This window comes from Chenopodium album, chromosome 26, assembly GCF_948465745.1.
Source record: "Chenopodium album chromosome 26, dcCheAlbu1.1, whole genome shotgun sequence".
Taxonomy (NCBI): Eukaryota; Viridiplantae; Streptophyta; class Magnoliopsida; order Caryophyllales; family Amaranthaceae; genus Chenopodium; species Chenopodium album.
Genome location: NC_137859.1, coordinates 18262223 through 18284612, shown reverse-complemented (window position 1 = coordinate 18284612; position 22390 = coordinate 18262223). Strand labels below are relative to the sequence as shown.

The 22390-nt window shown below is 37.3% G+C and overlaps 1 protein-coding gene across 2 annotated transcripts in view; it reads right to left on the bottom strand.

Moving 5' to 3' along the window:
• Positions 1-21917, bottom strand: part of LOC145617613 (DNA polymerase eta-like) — a 33394-nt gene extending 11477 nt beyond the window's left edge. The window contains exons 1-12 of one of the 2 annotated variants that reach the window (XM_081672330.1): positions 21767-21917; positions 20564-20684; positions 20373-20484; positions 20113-20280; positions 17561-17725; positions 17336-17439; positions 16702-16821; positions 16023-16146; positions 15068-15181; positions 14738-14953; positions 11025-11124; positions 9553-9668 (exon numbers count right to left, since the gene is read on the bottom strand). In XM_081672330.1, coding sequence (XP_081528456.1) covers positions 9553-9668; positions 11025-11124; positions 14738-14953; positions 15068-15181; positions 16023-16146; positions 16702-16821; positions 17336-17439; positions 17561-17725; positions 20113-20280; positions 20373-20484; positions 20564-20684; positions 21767-21842 — 1536 coding nt within the window. In that variant the 5' untranslated portion in view covers positions 21843-21917. The remainder of the gene's footprint in view (positions 1-9552; positions 9669-11024; positions 11125-14737; positions 14954-15067; positions 15182-16022; positions 16147-16701; positions 16822-17335; positions 17440-17560; positions 17726-20112; positions 20281-20372; positions 20485-20563; positions 20685-21766) is intronic. The other variant, XM_081672331.1, reaches the window with a different exon arrangement.
• Positions 21918-22390: the final 473 nt, after the last annotated feature.

The window sequence follows — 22390 nt, the reverse complement described above, 5'->3', positions numbered from 1 at the left end:
ATTTGTATATTGAAGAAGGAGCTTGTTTGAATCTTTGTAAATCTTCATCTTCAATTAATGAGCAATCTCTTACTCTCTTTCTTTACTTTTGCATCTAGTTTTTCTTGCTTACTTTGATTTTTCTTCTTTGCTTATTGATCATGTTGAAGCTTATTTATTTGATGATTGATATTGATTTCAATATGATTTGTGAGTAGTCACCTAGCCAAGGGTGTGGGGATGGTGTAGTTGCTATTTGTTCATGCTTGTAATATTGGGATTGAGTTGTTTGTGATTAAACCTTTGCATGCTTGATGTTCTTTGATCTCCTTGCAAGAGCACATTGCTAGTTGATTAAAGGTGATTCTTTGCTAACAAGAAACGGAAGTTGACTTAGTTAAGATTCATTTCTATTGATAATTCTTTGATTGCACCTCCTAATATATGGTTCTAGTGTGGAAGCATAGAGGCTATGTTAGGAGAAGCCAATTAACTCCGGAAGGAGATTAGTTTGGATTTAGTTTCGATATTCATGCATGCTTAGTTCATTTTCAATTTGCTTTCGTGTTATTGCATGTTCAAATAGCATCTTCGCCTACTCACTCCCCTTGGTGTTTAGTTATATTGATCTTTAGTCCTTTTCACTCTTAGTTTGACCTCTTAGTTATTCACACCCTTTGTTCCGAGATAGTTTAAGCCTTAGGTTGAATTAGCTTGAACAATACTAGCTCACTCCTCTTAGGTTGAAATTGAACAATACTTGCAAAGTTGAAGGTTGAAATTAGTTTGTAGTTGACCTACCGGGATGCCAAGGCTTGACAACATTCTTTGTCGTAGTAGAGTATAAGGTGAATGGTGATTATACTTACAAATCGGATGAACCTAAGGCACCATTCACCTACCGGGAGCTCACCCTCGAATTCCTCTCTTCTTTCAACCTTCAATCCACCATCCACCGAGAGGCGAGGAGTGAAAGAGCTCGAACTCAACTTCCGTATGTTCAACAACCAACGGAAGGTGACATTGAGTGAGCTTAACCGAATGTTCGGGTGGGATCCCGAGAGCCCCGTGCACGGAGCCTTCGATAATGAGAGGATGTGGCAGGGCTATGATGAGCAGGATTGGTGGAGTACCATCACCCAAGGCAACACCAAGTTCAAATCGAGATCAGCGAAGGCGTCGGAAATCATCCATCCGGCCTTTTGATACTTTCATAGGCTAATGGTGTATGCCTTATTTTTCCGTCAAGAGCTCGGGAAAATCAATTATGATCACGGCATAGGCTAATGGTTGGCCAACGACGGGTACATCAATTATGATCACGGCATGAATTTCGGGGGCCTCCTCACAGAGCGCTTCCATGAGACACAACTTGGTACCTCCCTCACTAGCGACATTCAATTGAGGGGGATAATTACATGGATGGCCTACAAGTTAGGCTATGGAGCGGAGTTAGCCAAACTTACCCCGGTTGATGAGCAGCCCTACTTGAACTTAGGGGCCCTCGAGACGGTCGGGATGATTCACAAGGTGCCTACTCGCGTGGGGGTAGATGAGCGGGTTTGGATGGTCCGCGACTCTTCTCGGTGCCTCCTCCCAAATGACTACGTCACCAACCCGCCAGAAGATGGAAATCAATGGCGTGTTCCCCGAGCTAACCTTGAGGAGGGTAGCTTGTCATTGAGGGAGTGAGCTCCCCAGCCCCTAGGCAAAGGCGGTAACAAGAACAACAACAACAATTTCAACAACAACAACAATTTCAACAACAACAACAACAAGGTTTTCAACAACAATTCAAGCATCAATCCTTCCATTATGGGGAAGGTTCTCAACCGGTGCACGTCCCCCCCTCCCTTTAGTGGGGGGAGGTGTGGCTGCTTTTTCTTCCTCATTTAACATCGAATCTGCTTTTCAAATTCTAAGTATGCAAGTAAACCGGTTGGCAGAAGTCGCCGATGGTCACTCGGTTTACAATGCCAACATCTACGATTGACATGTAAACCAAGGGCATTTTGACCCTCCGGTGAACTATCCGTACTTTCCACCCTCACAGGGGCCGGTTCCTTGTCACGAGGAACCGCATGTTGACTCCCCATCAACCGGTTTGGCCTTATTGGTCGGGCCGTCATCTCAAGGCAACCCCCGTGTGAACTACCCCACCTCTGAGGGGTATGATTACAAGGCACCGGGGGGATGTGATTACCGTGGGGATCCTAACTACCCCATGTACACATTGGAGCCACTTGAGATGCCCCCTCCCTTTGACCCTCTTCCGGACTATCAACAAGATTTGTACCGGAACCGTGGTTTTCCACCGGGCTACACCGGTGGATGGGACCCCCATGGCCCTCCTATCGACGTCGACTATGAATGGCGTCCCTATGGAGAGGGCTCTAGTTCCCACATGAAAGACTAGGGCCCTCGGGCCGTAATTTAGCCCTTCCTCCCACCTATTTTCCATTTTGTTCAAACCGAGGACGGTTTTCCGTTCAAGTGTGGGGGGTGCTTATTCATTGTTTTATTCAAAGGGCTTTGTTTTATGGGGCATATTCATGGCCAATAGGTGTCTTTTGCAAGCTTTCTTTCGATGTTGGCTGATGCTCACCTCCTCTGTTCTCTTAAAAAGATGTTTTTGATGATAACCTTGTGTTGTTTTAGCTCCCAATTTCAAAAATCCATACTCCCTCTTAATCCAAACCATTTTTCTTTTCTTTATTTCTTTTCTTTAGTAGTCTTTTTCGTTTTGTTTTGTTTGCTTGTTATTTCTGTGTATATATTTCCCTTAGCTACTAACCAAATATTTTCTGAGTTGTTTTGGATTTTGACATTTTTGTAGGGCTTATTGGCGCATTTCCCAAGTTTTTCCGAGCAATGGAGCTTCATGATTGTGGTCTTGCAATTTTAAGCACTATTGGGTGACGAAAACTCCTTCTCAACTCTTTAAATATTTTGATTGGTTGCATAGTTTAGGATAGACTAGGAAGAAGTTGAATGGTTCGAGGTTGATTGATTTTGGTTCTAAGGAACCTGGGATCGTTGATGTTGATATCAATGATCACTTGTATGACGATTGGGATTTATTTGATTTACATGCCTCTTTTATAAACCTTTTTGATTTCTTCCTCTTTCTTTTGTGTTGCTTTTCTTTATTCTTTTGTGTGACAATCATGACTATGACAAGTGGAAATAGTTTTGATATGGATTTGCTCATTCATTTGGACTTGTGGATTTGTATGCCTATTTGACAATATATCTTTGAATGCTTACCATCCTAGTTGATGAGGGTCTACACGGTTTGAGAGTGCTTAGGGTTGAATTAGACACATTGTAAGCTAAGGTAGCCCGGTTTAGAACTTTTGAGGACGTTTGAACCCTTAGTTCACGGAAAAGTGGTAAGATGGTGTTGCTCTTCGTAGTGAATAGGATTCCCTTGGTTGGTATTTGCTTATTTTTATCAAGTGTGAGCGTCATTTGTTCAAGCCTTCATCATTTTTGTGAGCGGCATTTTGGATCCTTAGCTATACGGGTCTTAATCCTTGTGTTGGTATCTAGCTCCCGAGATCGTGACCATATAACACTAGAGGAGGAAGAGGGCATTTGTTTCATGGCATCAACAAAAGGAAGGGAAACATGCAAATTCTTAATCACATCCAAAAACTTCCCAAATTGAGCATCAAGCGTAGTCTCTCCTTTCTAGGTTGGAGATTTAGGGGCAAGGGGGTGGTTTCTTTCTCCTTCGGCACCTCAACATCCTTCTCCTTCTCAACACTCTTCTCCTTCTCAACACTCAAAGGCTCATTGGTTCTTTCACCCCCCCCCCCCTTTCCCTTTCGAGCTCTACCTCATCTTGGGGTTCCTCCTCAACCAAAGGGTCACTCCCTACTACCTTCCCACTCCTTGTTGTCACGGCATACAAAGGTTTTGGGTTGACCCCTTGACTTGGGATAGTAGCAGAAGAAGAAGAAGATTTCAAGCATTTTCATATGAGAATCGGCTCGCGTTTTATCCTCTTCATTTCTCTTCTTTTCCTCCTCATGTCTTTTCATGATGGCATCTAGCTTAGCCATCACGGGATCATTTGGAGGGGCTTCAATTTGAAGAGGTTGTTGAGGTGGAGGAAGTTCGGGTTGATGGAAACCTGGAAGCCTATTGTTTTGGGCATAGTTAGAAACATATTGGCCCCTATTGCCTCCGGTGCCTTGGCTGGGAACATTGCTTTGTTGATTGTTTCCCATGTTACCTTGGTCACCAAAATTTTGATTTTGATGGTCATGGTATCGGGAATTGGGTTGTTGGTTTTGATAACCATACCCCCTTTAGTTAGAGTATCCTCTTCCATTGAAATTGGAAGGGCCTCCCCCACCATGGCATTGGTTATCATAACCACCACCACTTTGGTTCCAACTACAGTTTCCACCTTGATTTTAATTCCCCATTTGATTGAAGTTTGGCCTCAAGTTCCCTACATTCCCCATTCTAGGAGCAAAATTCATAGCATTGACATTTTCCACATTAGCAAAAATGAGATGAATGAAAAATATGAAAAGAGGTGTAGTATTGTTGTGTATTTTGTATTGAAGGTTGTAATTTGAGATTAGGTTCAATTCCTATGTTGTTCTTCAGAGATGGCCACTCTTATGCTTCACTTAGGAGTTTCCACCAAATTTTTCAAATTGATCCCTAACCTTAACCTCTAGCCATGACATTACAACCCTAGTTAAGACCCTTGGACTCTAGAGGGGCGTGGTCAAAGAACGGTGGAGGGAGATAGATTTCAACCCTATGGAGAGAGTATGCATAGTTAAGATGTTGGGATAACCTCATTGTTCCACATAAAAATATCTTTTTTTTTCCGATTCCCTCGAGGAATCATGAGGAGCTAACTAGGGGATGAATTGAAACTAGTGGAGAGAACGTGGACCGTCTTGGATGAGGCTAGGGCGGAGGATGAAATCATTAGTTCTCTATGCTTAGCTTAGGTTTGTCTCCTTCAACCATGAGCATCTTAGAACGTGTTTTCCCTCTTGAATTGAGAAAGGTAAGTATTCTTTGATGGAGGTCCCTACGTTTGAGTCCAAATGGAGCACTTCCCACCGTGACACTTGATTGATTTTCTTAAACCTTGTCATGTTATGTTTGTTGTCCTTGTTCCTTGTTTTAGTTCTTCTTGCTTGAGGACAAGCAAGAGGCAAGTGTGGGGGATTTTGATGAGTGGCATTTATGCCACTCTCTTATCCTTTTCTTTAAGGATTTTTCCCCTCAATTGGCACTTGTTTGAGCCTTTTTCAAGCACTTTGTCTTAGTTTGCTATGCTTTGTTCCTTTTTGTGTTTTCCCCTTCTTTTCCTTTATTTTGCTTTACTTTGTCGCTTTCCCTCTCTACTATACTTATGTTTGTGTATGAGTGTTTGAGTAGGTTGAATGGAGTGCTCGTGTGATCATGCTCGAGGGTTAGTCCACCCTTTGGAGTGCATTGGAATAGCGGAAGAAAGGAGCATGGATTTGGAAAAGAGCCCGGAACATTTGTGAGGAGCGGCCGCTCTCCAGAGAGGAGCGCCCGCTCCATTTACTCTTTTAATGCCTGTTTTCCAAACTTATGGAGCGTCCGCTCCACCCAGAGAGGAGCGTCTCTGGGAGAGCACCCGCTCAACTAAGGCGGCTATTTTGATTAACACCCTCTAGAGCGTCCGCTCCCCTTCGATGGAGCGGGCGCTCTCGTGGGTATTTCTGTGCATTTCTAATCTTTCTTTAGGGTAATGTGAGGGGCATACAAATACCCCTAGGATTATAATGAGATGATTATGTAAATTTTAGCCCTAATCTAAAAAGAGAAACACCATTAGTTTTCATTTTGTAGAGAGAGAAAGTGTGGATTTCTTCATTGATGAACTTGGATATTGAAGAAGGAGCTTGTTTGAATCTTTGTAAATCTTCATCTTCAATTAATGAGCAATCTTTTACTCTCTTTCTTTACTTTTGCATCTAGTTTTGCTTGCTTACTTTGATTTTTCTTCTTTGCTTATTGATCATGTTGAAGCTTATTTATTTGATGATTGATATTGATTTCAATATGATTTGTGAGTAGTCACCTAGCCAAGGGTGTGGGGATGGTGTAGTTGCTATTTGTTCATGCTTGTAATATTGGGATTGAGTTGTTTGTGATTAAACCTTTGCATGCTTGATGTTCTTTGATCTCCTTGCGAGTGCACATTGCTAGTTGATTAAAGATGATTCTTTGCTAACAAGAAACGGAAGTTGACTTAGTTGAGATTTATTTCTATCAATAATTCTTTGATTGCACCTCCTAATATATGGTTCTAGTGTGGAAGCATAGAGGCTATGTTAGGAGAAGCCAATTAACTCCGGAAGGAGATTAGATTGGATTTAGTTTCGATATTCATGCATGCTTAGTTCATTTTCAATTTACTTTCGTGTAATTGCATGTTCAAATAGCATCTTCGCCTACCCACTCCCCTTCGTGTTTAGTTATATTGATCTTTAGTCCTTTTCACTCTTAGTTTGACCTCTTAGTTATTCACACCCTTTGTTCCGAGATAGCGTAAGCCTTAAGTAATGAATGCGGTGTTTATGCATGCCTCCCTGTGGTTCGACCCCTCATTTTACCCTATACTCGTATTAGGTTGGTAGTACGTTATAAATTCATTTGATTTAGGTGTAGTCGTTCAACGACACGATTATTCCCTTGTCAATTAGTTAGGATATAATTAATACTATTGTTGTAATCACACTACTTTATAAGCATTAGAGAAATAACAACATTAATAAGAATAATATTTAATACGTAATTATAAATATATATTTTATATTATTTTTTGCACAATTAGCACTATTTCTACTATGAACAAAAAGGCTCTAACATGATTTCTGCAAAGTTACAAAAATTTCATCTAAGAAAAAAATTCAAAACAAAAACAAAAAAATAAAAGAAAAAAAAGATGGCATTTTGAAGCACAAATCAACAAGTTGTTCCTCTATTCAATGGTGATAATTACGAATATTAGAGCATTTGGATGAATGTTGTTTTACGTGCCTTTGGCATTTGGGAAATTGTTTAGACCGGCATACCGGCAACTCAATAAAAGGACAACCAACTTCAAGAGAAATTAATTGGCAAAAGAAAGATGTAGAAGCATTAGTCAAAATTCATCTTACTACCACACACTCAATATTTCCTCAAATAATGAATGCTACTCAAAACCTCAAAATTCAAGAGGAAGTTACAAGCAAATAATTCATAACAATAAGGAGAGGGATCGAAAAGATAAACTTCCTCGCAAAATTTGCAAAAATACAAAACATGAAGAAAAGAATTGTAGGCATAAGGGAAAACCACAATGCAACTATTGCAAGAAATTTGGTCATATTGAAAAAAGCAAGTTCAAAAACCAAGCAAGTAGGTTTTATAAACAAGCAAGTGTTTTAGAGAAAATTGATGATGAAGAGGGATACCTTTTCTATGCTAATCAATATAATAACAATAAAAGAGATTATTAGCTCATAGATAGTGGATGCACAAATCATATGACCAAAATATCTTCACCAACATTTACACATCTGTAAATAGGGGATAGGGGGTAAGAGCTTTTTTGGGCATGGGGGAGGTGTTTTCAATTAGGCGCACCAAAAGCGCACGAAGCGCATCTAAGGCATAAGGGAAAACCACAATGCAACTATTGCAAGAAATTTGGTCATATTGAAAAAAGCAAGTTCAATGCAAGTAGGTTTTAAAAACAAGCAAGTGTTTCAAACAAAATATTGCAGATTATTTCATACCCATTTGCTGTCTTATGTACAGTAAAATGCGCAGAAAATAAGCAAATCATGTACAAATAATATGCGTGCTTACTTATTGTTCAAGCATACATTTGATTGAGTAGCCACTCAAACTCGATATTTCACATACCACAATGTAAGGTAAGTTAAGACTTGGGTCTTTGCTTAGGCCCACTTAGTATGTAGAAATTATAGTTAATATCTAGGAATTTAAAGCGATTCCCGTATCTCTAGTCCATCTTAATGATATATATAAGTCCATAATTATGTAAGTTAGACCCACTTGAATACATAGACTATATTTATATCACTAGTCCATGCAAGATAAGGGACCAAGTGTAGGCGTCCGCACAAGTTCTCACTTGATCATGAAATCTATTAATATTCCATACATTAATATCCATAAAACTTAAAAAATGTAATTAAAAAAATTAGCAATTAAGGGAGTGTTTAAACATGGTGTTTAATAGGATAATCCCCAGTGAGCCTATGGAAATTGAAATTGCTACTAGGCCATTTTTTTAAATGGGCAACGCCCAAGTCTGAAATACTAACACATTGGTTAGGGCTCTATATTCTACTCTGATGATTGTAATCATTTTTTTTTACATAGTCAATACTTCTACTCTAGTTAGTTTTCTGCTATAGTGCAATATTTTAAGGTTAAGGGGGCGCTTGGATTGAGAGTATTAAATTAATCAATCAATCAATCAATCAATCAATCAAAGCCTTAATCCCAAAAGTGGGGTCGGCTAACATGAACCAAATTTGATTATTCCGTGTAGTCATCAACATAAATCTTTCTCCTCCATCCCTTACGATCCAAAACTTCATCCTCACGTAAATCCATGCACTTCATATCCTTCCTCACTCCTTCCAACCAAGTCATCTTTGGTCTCCCTCTTCCTCGTTTAATCCCTCCATGGTCCCACTCTTCCACTCTTCGCACCGGTGCACCCTCGGGTCTCCGTCTTACATGTCCAAACCAACGCAGACGATTTTCCCTTAATTTATCTACAATGCCCGCCACACCTACTTTCTTGCGAATAACCTCATTTCTGATTCGCAAGAGGGAGTAATAAATTAAGGGGTAATAAAAGTCAAACCAAGCAAAATTAAAGTAAACATAGGATAGGATGAGTTAGTGATGATGTGATTGTAAGAAGATTTATATAGTGTTGGTATGGTGATAGGTGAAGAAAGGGAACTATTACCCTTATTTTGGGGGTAATAGGTTACACTAGGGGGAGGGTGGGTAACCTATTACCCTTATTTTAAGGGTAATGATTCTTCCACCTCTCTCTTTTCCTTATGTCACTATAACCTTAATTCATTCATAAACACCTTGTCTCCTTACAATAATACCTCTAATCAACTATAATCTATCTAGTTTGACTTTTATTACCCCCTTAATTTATTACCCCCATTCCAAGCGCCCCCTAAGAGTTACTCAAATAGTTATTTTGTTCCTTAGCCAGTAAATTAGACAAAAGCACATCTAATTGTGTCTATGTGCATGTATGGAAAAATAAGGATATATTACATTATAGATGTTGTGTTTACATCCTCATTTCCAGATTTAGGATGGAATATTTGTGGCCTATAATTTTAAAATTTGGATCTGTATTCATAACCAACATTCAGGCATGGTACCATAGCTAGTGCCAAAGGAAAAAAAAAACAAAAAAAACCTGTATAGACACTGCATATCTGACCAAATTTGAAGCAGATTGCAAAAAGGAACAAGTTAAACAAGAACAATGAAGTACCAGATTATAACCTGATTCTTCTGAGATTTTCTCTCATCCACATTTTGATCCAAACTAGATATGTCATGCATAATTGTGTTGTCTTCCGTTTCAACAAAAGCACCAGACTCTGAATTCCAGTGGTCCTCTGAAACAACACAATCCCTTTCATCAAAACTAGAGATGCCTAACAGAATACAACATAATAACAGCAACTACTACACCATGATATCACCAACAATAAGATAACAGTAAGCATAAATATGAAGGAAACTTATAATGCTAGTGTAAGTTATCACAACGTGATACATCAGCTTTCTCAGGACGAAGATAGTTCTCATGTGAGCTGCCCACCATATTTATATAGGAATTAATACAGTATATTTAGCATAGAAATTACTATAGGTTTCAATGGCAGGACATGTTATGCTTGCTTAATTTTACTTACAGAAGGTCCTCGCTAGTCATTTCATATATTCTTGGCCTATTTAATACTTCCTCTGTTCTAGATTAATTAGATGACATAGTTTGACTTTGTGCACTATTCACATAAATTTCTTTGACTTTGCTTTGCGATTTCATGCTAAGAAAAAATAGTCATGTGGGGTCTTGTTAGATTTGCTCAACATCTATTTTTTAAATATCAAATTTTTAAAATTATTGCTAATATGTAATCAAGGATATAAGCATTAGAAAGTATGCATTGGCAAACATTCCTAAATGAAATATGTCACCTAATATGAAATGGAGGAAATAAATCACAAGAGCTCATCTATAGCCAAATCATCTTCTGTAAGGTCAACATATTTGTACAGGCATGAACCAGCTAAACTTTTGCACCTAAACATTTATTTCTTGATCTTATTCTCCCTTTATTAGTTTATAATAGACATAAGGTACAAATTAATGCACCAATTGTTATAATATATGTAGCAATTGTTATACATCAATTTGTTTTTTTTTTTTTTTAACACATAGGGTAAGTACAGTTTTTTTGGAGAGGGGACAGAGATAAAAAAATTGGTCCCATACTATGAGGAGAGAGATAGAGATAAACCATTTTCATTAGTGATGTTGCACTTATTATGGAACTTCCAAAAAAGGGAAACGTTGCACTTATTAATAAACAGGGGAAGTATTATAAAAGGATCATAGGTGGAAATAAATACAATAGATACATAAGACATAAGGTAGAAATTAAGACGCAAGTAGTTGATTAGTTTCCTAGAATTACTTAATTTGAGATTTTTGGAAATTTTGGCTTCCCCAGTCCATTTATTTCCTTCATAGATGATCTGAACAAATACCAATAGGCTTTGTCCTAGCAAACTTCAAATGTTGAGCAGACTGAAGGGCAAGTTCACAGACAGCTAATGATAGGCAACTGGATTTGAACAGGTGGTCAAGATATGTTGCTCCAAGTTGTCTTATGTTTGTGCCTGTGCTATTTATTTTTAAAGCCAGTGGTAAATGCAGAAAACAATACACGGGAAGTTGATATTACCTGTTTTCCATTCAAGATTCGGTTCATTATTTGTATCTTCTGGTGAAATGGTAGAAGCAGGACATTGACTGGGAAAGAATTTCCTTATTGAACAAGTTCCCTACCCAAGCATAAAAGAAAAAGTACAGTTATTTTTGGAGTGTAAGAAAAACATAATAATATATGAAAGCAGATAGGAGTTAAAAATGGATGGAGCCCTGAAAACAATTTTAGAAATGTACAACTAGAACAGGGGAAGGAAAACACCCCAATTGTGGCTAAAAAGAATCTTCAAAATGAAAAGTTTTTTTTTGGCTTTTTAATCAGTAAAACCCTTATAGCAATATCTATCCAAAAAAAACTATAGCTTAAGAAATATCATCATTAAAAATGATTGTGACATTAATAAACATGAATTAGGAGGTATTAACTAACACTATGTTTGAATGGAAATATTTAAGGGAAAGTGAGGGATATAATTTCCCTTATTTAGATAAGACATAGGGTAAACAATGGAAAAGGAAATGGAGGGATCCATTTTCCTTCCCGTTTTAATAAACCAAATCTCCCCGTTGTTGGAGAGATATTGAACAAAAATGAAATGTCACTATGTCACTCTCTACCTCCCCTTACCTTTCTCTTCCCTCTTTTTATAGGAATCTAGAAGCCTGCAAGCTTCCAATGCTCCATGTTGAAAACCCAAAGCGTAATTATTTGAGAGGAAGAGATATTAAAACTACTGGACTTGTCAGGATGAACTAGTGGAGCCATGAAAACAAAGATGATAACGGAGAGAGAGAGAGAGAGAGAGAGAGAGAGAGAGAGAAAAGAGAAGGGAGGGGGGAAGAGAGAGAAAGCAACTAAGACTAGTAGATAAGGCATAAAAAGCAAGTAAAGTGATAAATGTATCGCTAAGGCTTTATTCTTTTAAGCTTAGCTGAATTGAATTGAGTTGAGTTGAACTAATATAGATTAGAATTTTTTTTTACTTATAATGCCAAATGATTATAACACCAAAAAATTGGAATTCACCACCACTTAACGGATTTATGGATGGAATTCGTTAGTGGGGCTCACCACATACACGTGTTAATAACCTATTCGTCGAAAAAAAAAATTATTAAAATAAAACGAAAAATTTTAAAAAAAAAAAATTTTAAAAAAAAAATAAATAAACCCCAAACCCTAACCCAACCTCAACCCCAACATCGGAAACTCACCGCTGGCAGCCCCCTCCCCATCCCATTCCCACCACCAACACCCCCAGCCTTCTTCCAACATTTCTCCCAACACCAGTGAAGCCCTAGAATGTTTGATTTCGATGGCCGATTTTGCCGCTTCAAGGGTGGGGGAAAGGAGGGTGGTTTTGCGTGGTGGGACGAAGGGGTTGGAGTGGTTTTCGGGGAGGAAGAAAAGGGGAAGGGTGGAGTCACTGGGTTTGGGGGTGGTGGTTGGAGGTGGGGCACTGTATGCCGACGGCTGGGTAGGGTTGCCAACGGGAGGGGTTAGAGTTTCCAGTGGTGGTGGGGATGGGTTAGGGTTTAGGGTTTTTTCTTTAATTTTTAATATTTATTATGTTATTTATCTTCTATTTTAAATCGATGCACTATTAACAAATGCATATAGTAGGTCCCATTAACGTATTACATCCAACAATCCGCAAAGTGGCGGTGAAATCCATTTTTTGTGACTTTTTTGTGGTGTTATAATAAAAATTAAGGCATTGTGGTGATATAATCAAATTTTTTTTTTACTATTATGTGGTGTTATAATTCCCAAAATCCTAATAATAATAATGATAATGATAATGATAATGATAATGATAATGATAATAATAATAATGATAATAATAATAATAATAAACAGAGATAAATTGAAAATAAGTCCGAAAGAACAAGGCCTAAGAGTAAAACGAGGATACTTTGGTAAATTTTAAAGTTACATTTGGAAAGAAAAAAATTAACATATAGTTACCCAGTTACTCGATTATCTGTAAGAATACATCATATATTCAATCCTCTAAGACGGGTTTATTATTCAACTAATACACTCTAGTCACTCTACTATGGCAAGTTGCCTCTTAATAATGGCTTTCATGGATTGTTTTATAAAAACGTGTCTCTAGATTTACACACAGTTGACGCTTTGGCACTTTGCACAACACTTATCTTGGAATTACTACAACAATGGTAGTTTGTTGTCTGTTAGCATTGCTTACACTTTTTTGTTGGGAAAGTAAGCTAGCTTAGACAGAAAGTACATACAAAACTAATATTTCTAAAGTGATAAAAATACACCTAAAGGGGTCAAGTACTGCAATACCATCTCACCTCTAAAGGCCTAACTAGTGCCAAAGTGGAAAAATTCATAACTTTTTTCTCTAGAAACCTAGATTTAGGATTTTTTTACATTTGCTACCACTAAAAACGCCTCTCTTTAGATTCGGTACCAATTTTTTAAAATTTTTTTCTTTGCTACCAGCCAAAACAGAGTTTGTTAAAAATCACTACCACTTGTCTTTGACCGTTAGTATTTCCATTATCACCACCCAACCACCGTCCAGCCACCACTCCTTCCCACCCACCACTCCTTCCCACCCACTGCCTAATCCACCGCCAATATTCAACATCAAACCCACCGCAACCACCACCCAACCACCAGCCCGCCCGCCCTCACCCACGGACCCACCAACTACCCAAGCCACCTCCACCGTCGCCTGGGAGCCCAATCCCCTGTCCGCGAATCCGGCCACCTAACCCCCCGTGTCGGCGCCGGCATCGCGACCCTCCCCTAAAAACGCCTTTCCAGCCCCGATCCTAACCTCGTTCCCAGCCCCCTCCCCTTGAAAACCCGATCCAAGCCCCTTCCCCTTGATACCCGATCCCACGGTCTGGGTTTAGTGGTTTCGGTGGGTGTTAGTCGTGGTCTGGGTTCGTGGGTATAGGGTTGTCGGTGGTGGTGGTCTAGGTTTGGGGGTTAGGGTGGTATCGTGGTGGTGGTGGTGAGGTCTGGGTTCGTGGGTTTTGGGTATAGGGTTGTCGGTGGTGGTCTGGGTTTGGGGGTTAGGGTGGTGTCGTGGTGGCTCGTGGGTGAAGAATAGAGAGGGGGGTGAGGTCGCCGGCGCCGACCAACTCTTTTGGCGCCGGCCGCCGGCAGAAGGGAAGGGGAGGGGTGGGTGGCAGTGGGGTGGCTGGGTTTTTTTTTTTAATTTTTCTTTTTTTTTTTAATAAACTTAACAGAAATCCTAACGGATTCCGTTAACTGGTAGTTATTTTTAACAAATTCTGATTTAGGTGGAGGCAAAGTAAAAAAAGAAAAATTTTAAATTGATACCGAATCTGAAGAGAGGCATTTTTTAGTGGTAGCAAATATCAAAAAATTCCTAGATTTATTTGGTTTACAACAGTAAGCAACCATCAAATCATTTATATTAGTTTTCATGATGTTTTCTTGTATGCTTCCCCGCACTATTATAATGCATCACATACCTTTCTTTCTTTCAGTTTTCCTTTTACATTGAATTCGGCCTACCTAAATTGCATTAATATTTGCTATTTACAAACTCTTTTTCTAACATTTTTACCATTATCACAAGTTCTTAATTTTGGGGAAATATTACCACTTCCATGATGTTGTTGGTAATAAATCTGAGAAAAGGGAGACCAATGAGCCAATGGCTAAAATTTAGTGCTTAAACAGTAAAAATGACCTTTGATGATATAATTTGTACATACTTGTGGTGCGGAAATTATTTTGCTAGCTGAGATAGAAAGACCAGTTATTCCCCATTCGTTGTTTTGATTTTTCTCACTTCTGGCTCCATATGTTCCCATAAATTCCCGTAGACCAGCATGAAATAGGCTCAGAGCATCCTCTTGAATTTTGGTAATCCCATATCGCAATGGACATGACTTAGAGGGGAACTTCTTTTGAGAATCTGTGTCACTTGACTGTGCAATGACTCACACTAAGTAAAATAACACAGAAAAAGCAGGAAAAAAGGGAGTACAATTACAGCACCACGCATCTGTAGATCAAACAATGAGCTGTTGTAAAAGATTTACCTTATTTGCTCTCACATGCAGAGTAAGAGTGTGAGCTATCCTCTTATTCTGGTCCAAGTCTGCAAGAATACGCTCACTGAGTTCTTCACACAATTTCTTGAGCCAGTGTGAAACCTGGAAATATAATTTAAAGGCCACACCAAAAAATCAGATATGGCAAAAGACTCAAACATGTAATGCATGTCAATCCTTAATGGAATCAATTTCGAACTGATTAAAAGGTACATTCAAAATTTAGAAGAGTTTCCCAATTGAGGGTCACTCTCAAGTACAAAACTCTTTTTTAAACTACTCGTATGTGTTTGTGAGGTGAAGGGAAAAAGACAATCCCATATGAACAGTTGTGAACGGAAATGATGGAATGTGTTGTTTGAGCTACAGCACAAAGCATAAAAAATTACTTCGTATATCATTACTCTAACCAGCACGATTGACCATCTTTGCTAACCATTCAAGGGTGCACTATAAAATCAACACCGGTCCTGACTATACACAAAGTCAACAGTTCGAATTTTTGGGTTTGAAAATGGACATTATTAATGACAGAACTATGCAATGCCGATGTCTCAGAATAAGAGGTTATTGTTAATTAATTACAGCAAGGTGACTAAATATAAAGGCCTTCAGGTTCACTTCTACATCATCACATTTAGGATAAACGAAAAGTTATAAAAGCCCATTCAGATACTTTATATCAGTCACGAAGTTATAAATAATAATGCCAATTCGGATTCTTCACAGCAGTCCAGAAGTTATAACAAATAAATGCCCATTCGGATACTTTACAGCAGTTCAACTTTCGAACAATAATCTTTGCGACTGTCATACATTAAGGATCATATTGTCATACATGAATAACTACCAATTCCAACTGGGACGAAATAATAAATTATCCTATAGTTCATAGTTGAAGCAATTCCAAACAATTATCTACCACAAGGAAGGATAAACATACTGTGTCAATCGACCTCAAGGCTCGAGGACCCGGAAATGTCTTCCCTGAACCATGACTCTGGGGTAAGATCCGACCTTTGACCTCTTCCCCACTGACACCCCTCGCAATATTCCACAACCAAGTACTTTTTTGCACAAGTCAAGAGAAACAAAGTGAAATTGTTAGCCTAACAAGGTTACTTAAAAGCAGGTGAAAAGTTCTATAAATTATTCGGACATTCATATATTAATCTAAATGTTCAGAAACTCGTAATTTTGCAAAAAAATTATTTTTATTATGCAAAAGCAATACAGAATTTAATTAGTATACAGCAAGGGAATGTCAGCCATAAACAATAAGGAGAGTCTACTAGGCCCTCAAACTATCGAGAAGCAATATATACCAAACCATTGAATGAGAAGATATGTTCCAAATTTTTTAATTACAATTGACAAGGGAATATTTTTCCAAATGAATCAATCCATACCATAATGGCAACAAAGTGCAACACGACTCCTAGACATCAACTTCTCTAAGCTCAAGAGTCACTCTTACCTATACTAATCTGAGACTTTAATAGACATCAGGGACTATCAATCATGACAACTCTTACCACTGAATCATCTCAACAACATAATCTGAAATAAAGGAGCCCAGATTAACTGGTTTTAATATTAAGTTCTGTATAAAGTATACTAACCCAGTGTTGAAGCCATAACGCTCTTGAAGCTTCTGCTCTGAAAATTGCAACAGGTCTCCAACTGTGTTGATCCCTAAGTCACTTTGTAAGGAATCTCCGAGCTTTCCCCCAAGCTGTTTCCTAAAATAAAAATTGTGGCATCGTATATTGTAGCAAGTACAAACAAACGACCAATAGTCACATGGATGGAAAATGAATTTTTCATGCATACAAAAGACATGGCACGTAATAAATTAAATTGCAGAACAAGATTAGGCTTTAACTAATAATTAGCACTGAAAAATTGTATGGGAAAAAATCCAGTATTGCAAATTTCTGATTATAAAAACGAAGAATTGAAGGAGAAAAATAAAACTAAAAAATACAATAAAAACGACGAAAAAAGCCAAGAAAACATACAAATAGAAATAGCCAAAGCCTGGGATACTATTCCATTTGCTCAAATAATAAGTGGTCTGATGCTAATAACTCAGTCAATTCTTAGAAAATATATTCTATAGCCTTTATTGATAATAGCAAAAAAAATTCAGCCGTCTGTTATTATTCCAACGACCGAGTGGTCAGATGATTTCAAAGAGTGGAATAGTGAAATGCAAGTTAGATATGGAAGCATAACAAAGGAAAGACTACATACATTTTCTTTATAGGCCAGGGCCCAAGAAACTCTTTCACAGAAGCAGATGGTACAATAGTCTGCTGAGCAGGTTTGTTTAAGCCACTAGCTAATTTGGCCAGCATCTTGTACAAGATAAAAGAAAAAAAAAATTGCTAATGAAACCCCAGGAGATAAAATGACAACAAAAACAAAGTCCAACACCAAAGACAACAATTTCAATTAGACAAAAAAATATGATCCTACCTTGTTATGAGCAATCCCCGCAGAGCAAGTAAATTCAGTTTCTTTCAGGACATTGTTCCTGAGTTTTGCAACGATAAGGGCCCCACAAGACAGCAACTTATCATTATGGTCAGCCTCACTTCGTTGAAGCCAAAATTTCACACATTCTTTGGCATCAGCGCCATCCTGAATGAAAATCAAGGTGACTAATCATTGCTATACAAGACTAACCATAGTGAAGATTGCAAATTACAAACCCAAAACAAAAACAGTGTTACCTTCTATTGTTAATAAATCATCAAAATATTTATTCTAAGTCGGTTACTTGAAGGCTAAGGCTAGGGGCTTATCCTAGTCCTATTAAGCTTATTGTTTAGCTTAATTGCTTGACTTCTTTGTGTTGGGGTTATTCCCTCCTACTTGGAGGATGTAATCCATATATATGTTGGGCTATACATCTTATAATCATGTGGGCATTTAGTCTTGGGGCCCATATGAAGAAGTGTAAGCAAGTCAAAGAAGGGGGGGTTGAAATAGTGTGAGAGCTGCTGGAAATCAGCTTACATAGCAAGCCAATCTCATGCACAAAACAAGAGGAAGACAGAGAAGGAGAAAGGGGAATTCTCCGTAGAAGTTGTCACACTTTTCTGCTTGATCGAATGGTCAAACATTGCCCGATCGACTCCAAATTTTGACACAACGTTCCCACCATCCCATACTGCATATACAATTGTTGGATTATCATTTTGTGCTCCGGATGTTGGCAATCTTTATTCAGCCTTAATCTCTCAATAATTGAGTTTATTAACTTGTTAGTGATGTATATGGAGAATGGTTTGTTCCAAACTTATTGTTTGATGTTGTAGAGTCTCTAGCATTGTTTAGAGAAGGTTAATTTACCCATTAATTATTGTTGATTAGTGGAAGGGCTTGGTAACACTTATGATACCCGTTTTTTTTTCCCTGCTTTGGGTTTCCACGTATATCTTGGTGTGCTTTATTTTTATTGCATTTAGGCTATTTAGAATCGCTTGTTGTTGTCCATAACTCCATATTGTGTTTGCTCTTGGTAGTATATTCCCATTCTACAACAAATTAGGGAAAATTAGATTGTCGTGCTTCCGCTTGTGATTGTCTATTGTGTGTGCATCTTTCCCGACATTTTGTGTGAGTTTGCTTGCTAAATCTTAATGAGTTTAAGAACATCAAACACTTAGTGACTAGAAGTAGACTAAGGGTTTAATCACAATATAGATAGCGTCGAAGCGTTAGTTAGTTTGAGGATTCGAATCATAAAATTCAAGAGTGAACTTGTGAGGAGATATTTTGGTTCAATTGAATCTATCTACAAGAAACTATCAGAGGTTGGAGGTTTATTTCAAGATTGTTTGATTTCTAAAACTTGACTATACAATGGTTAGGATTCACATATATTTGGAGATTTAGTTTTGAGAAAAAAATTAGTAACGTGGAATTTATTGTTTAAAATATATATAGACTATTTTTTTTAATAATGTTCACTAGTTGATGCCTATGGATTAAGCAATTAAAGTTACGCATCGGCAAGTGTGAAAGGTAAAAATGATGTCATGAGTGTCATTTATGGCACTTTTAGGGTAGTGCTAAGCTTTTTTTTCCTTCTTTTTATCGCTTTGTTTATAAATAAATGCCTAATTTTGTCTCTTTGAATGAAGGTCTTTCTTTAATAGTAGCAATCTCTTCTAGTAAGATTTCAATTCCTTGGCCCTTTATTTTGTAGTACATTTATGTTTGCTTGAATTTCTTTGAGATTAGTTGATCTTAGTTGATTTCATAGCTTAATTGATTCTATAGTTGATCTCTTGCTTAAATTCAATGGTGATGATGGCTTTGTTTGATTTAGTTTTTGAATTTGGTAGATTCATGCTTAGTAAGTAGAATCTTAGCTAAGGATTAGGGTGAATCGTGTTTTGATGGTGATTTGAGTTGGAATTTGGGAAATTAATCAAAGTTACCTTGTGATTAAAAGTGATTAGGTGAGGTTTACTTGTTATTATTGAGCTAAGATTAGCTATCCTTGATGATAAGCATTGCATGTTGATCCTTGTTTGGCATGGGAATGTGAACTTGGATCACCATAATTGATAGCATTCTTGATCTTATTTCTCCTTGGATTGAGTCTTAGAGGGGTCTAGGCTTGCGAATTAGAGAGTTGCTCTTGATTGGTATTGATTGCTCTTTTAATGATTGATTGATTCCCTATTTCTATCTCAATTGCTTGAAATCATGAGGATCCCAACTCCTTAGTATCTTTATCATTTGATTACCTTTTCAATTTGCATCCTTAGCTTGGTTATAGTTTAGCTCAAACATTCACTACTTGACTTCACAATAGCTTAGTCTTAGGTCATTGTAATTAGCTTCCCCTTTCCTCATGGTTCAACCTCATGCTTGCTACTTACTAGTATCTTGCTTGAGCATTTCTAACTTGTTTGATATATAAGATTTAGTTAACGACCTATTAGCTTGTCATGTTGCAACTAATTTAAAACAAAGGAACAACACATTAAGCACCAGAATAAATTTAACCATACATCATCAAGACCAAGAACATGTGACTTCAAAGCCTCGCCATCCAAGTCATCCAAGCTCTCTGGAGGACTCTCTGCTAACATGGTTTCTGCTGCATCAGTAAGATCAAGATACACTTCATCAATTGATGCTCGTTCACACCGACCCATCTTAGCAAGGATTGAAACCACCTATACATCATATTTACTTATAAGGCACATTTTACTGGTATTAAAAAAGAAGTATAAGTAAATACAAAGAGCTTCTTAAAATTTAATTACACCTCTGAACCTGCATCACGGTAAATACTAAGATCAGCTTTACCACGTGCAATTGGCACTTGAACCAGCTGAATTTGTGGACAAACACTTTTAGCTTCATCACCACGCATGGAACTAAAATGCAAGTATTACAATCAGGCCACAGATAATAACAAATAAATGTACTAAATTCTGCACTTAGTTATTATAATACCGTTTAACACCATATTTTCTGGCCTCATAGCTAACAGCAATCAAACCACCTCCTTTCCATTCATTGTATTGAACAACAGCAGTAGGTAGACCCCTCAGGTGTGGTTGTTTCCTCTGCTCTACTGCAGAAGGCATGATATATATATATATAGGCTTAGGAAATGTTTTACAAGAAAGCATACAATTAAACGCCATAGTGGATGCAGAGATTGGAGCTAAGAATAATCAGTACAATTCTTATTAAAAAAATAAAAAATTTAAAAAAAGAATCAATATTATGTAACAGTGCAAGCATCACAGATAATTTTTTTATTAGTTACACCCTAAAGTACATCATTGATTCATCAAAAATATATACAGACTTCGCACATTTTATCGCTGTAAAGAACACAGAGCTCTATAAATGGATCCACAAGATTACAAAGATATTTAAGGAAATTCTACAGTAACTAATAACAGAGAGCAATCTATGCCACCACAAGGACAACAAAACACATAGATTGCTAAATGACACTGCAAAACAGCAATAGGAGTCAAGAACAAACAAGTTTACATTTTTAATCAATCAATTAAAATTTAACTATGACACAACACATACAAAAGTGAAAAGCCTATCTTCCACTTAATCCACTGTATTATTATGATCATGAATGAACAAACAAGGGCTTATGATGCCCACTAACCTCGAGCGCGAAAACATCGCAAATCAATTAATTTAAGCACAAAAATTAAGTAATTAATGTAACCCCATCAAAGCCCCCCTCCCAAATCCTAAACCTAACCACCCAATCGTTTATAACTACGCATCTTAGAAACACAATGGTCAAAATTAGAGGGAAAAAAAAGGTGATAATCAACAAATACAAATACAAGAATAATTGTATGAATGCCACTCTCCTCGCGCAAAATGCACAGGGAAACCCCGCAAATCAATCAATTTAAGCACAAAAACCAACTAATTAATGTAACCCCATCAAAACCCCTTCCCAAATCCTAAACCTAACCACCCAATCGTTTCTAATTACACATCTTACAAACACAATGGTCATAATCAGAGGAAAAGAGGTGTTAATCAACAAGAACAAATACAAGAATAACTGCATGAATGCTTAAACAATTAAACAGATTCAGAATTACCAATCCATAAATTAATTAATAATAAATTAATATAGAATTGAGTAAAGTAGAAGAGTAGTATACAGACCTTGGACATAGAAGCAGTCCATGTCGAGGTGAGCAATGACCCTTGCCTCTGATGATGCAGGTTTTGCCACCGGCATTTTGTCCGATGTTTCTTCTTCCTAGTTAACTTTTTTTCCCTCCAATTTCAAAGTTAAGGACCACACTACCTTGGCTTCCCGGTAACTTCCACTAAAAGAGGAAAGGACGGATGACCTATCTAGTACAATTAGCAAGAAAGTATCTTAAGACTTTAATCCATTGCCACGTCGGTATTTTTGATTAAATTTAATAATTTTTCTAATTTATAATTACGTTAGCAATCCTTTAGACTGGATAAAATTTATCTCTTCAATGGCTCAGAATCACTTTGTTATATATAAAGTAGCTGAAGCCCGTGCAATGCACGGTTTGTTTGAATATTTTAAAACAAATTTTTTTAATTAATGTGCTAAAATTGGTTATATATTTAGATAAAATTTCTAATACGAAAAGATAATATTTTATATTTAATTAATTTAAATTTAAAAATCTTATTCGTTAATTTTTCTTACATGGCATTTGAATTATTTAATTAAAATTTAAAATTTCATTCGCCAATATTTCTTACGTGACATTTGAATTATTTAACTATAAAAGATATTAATAA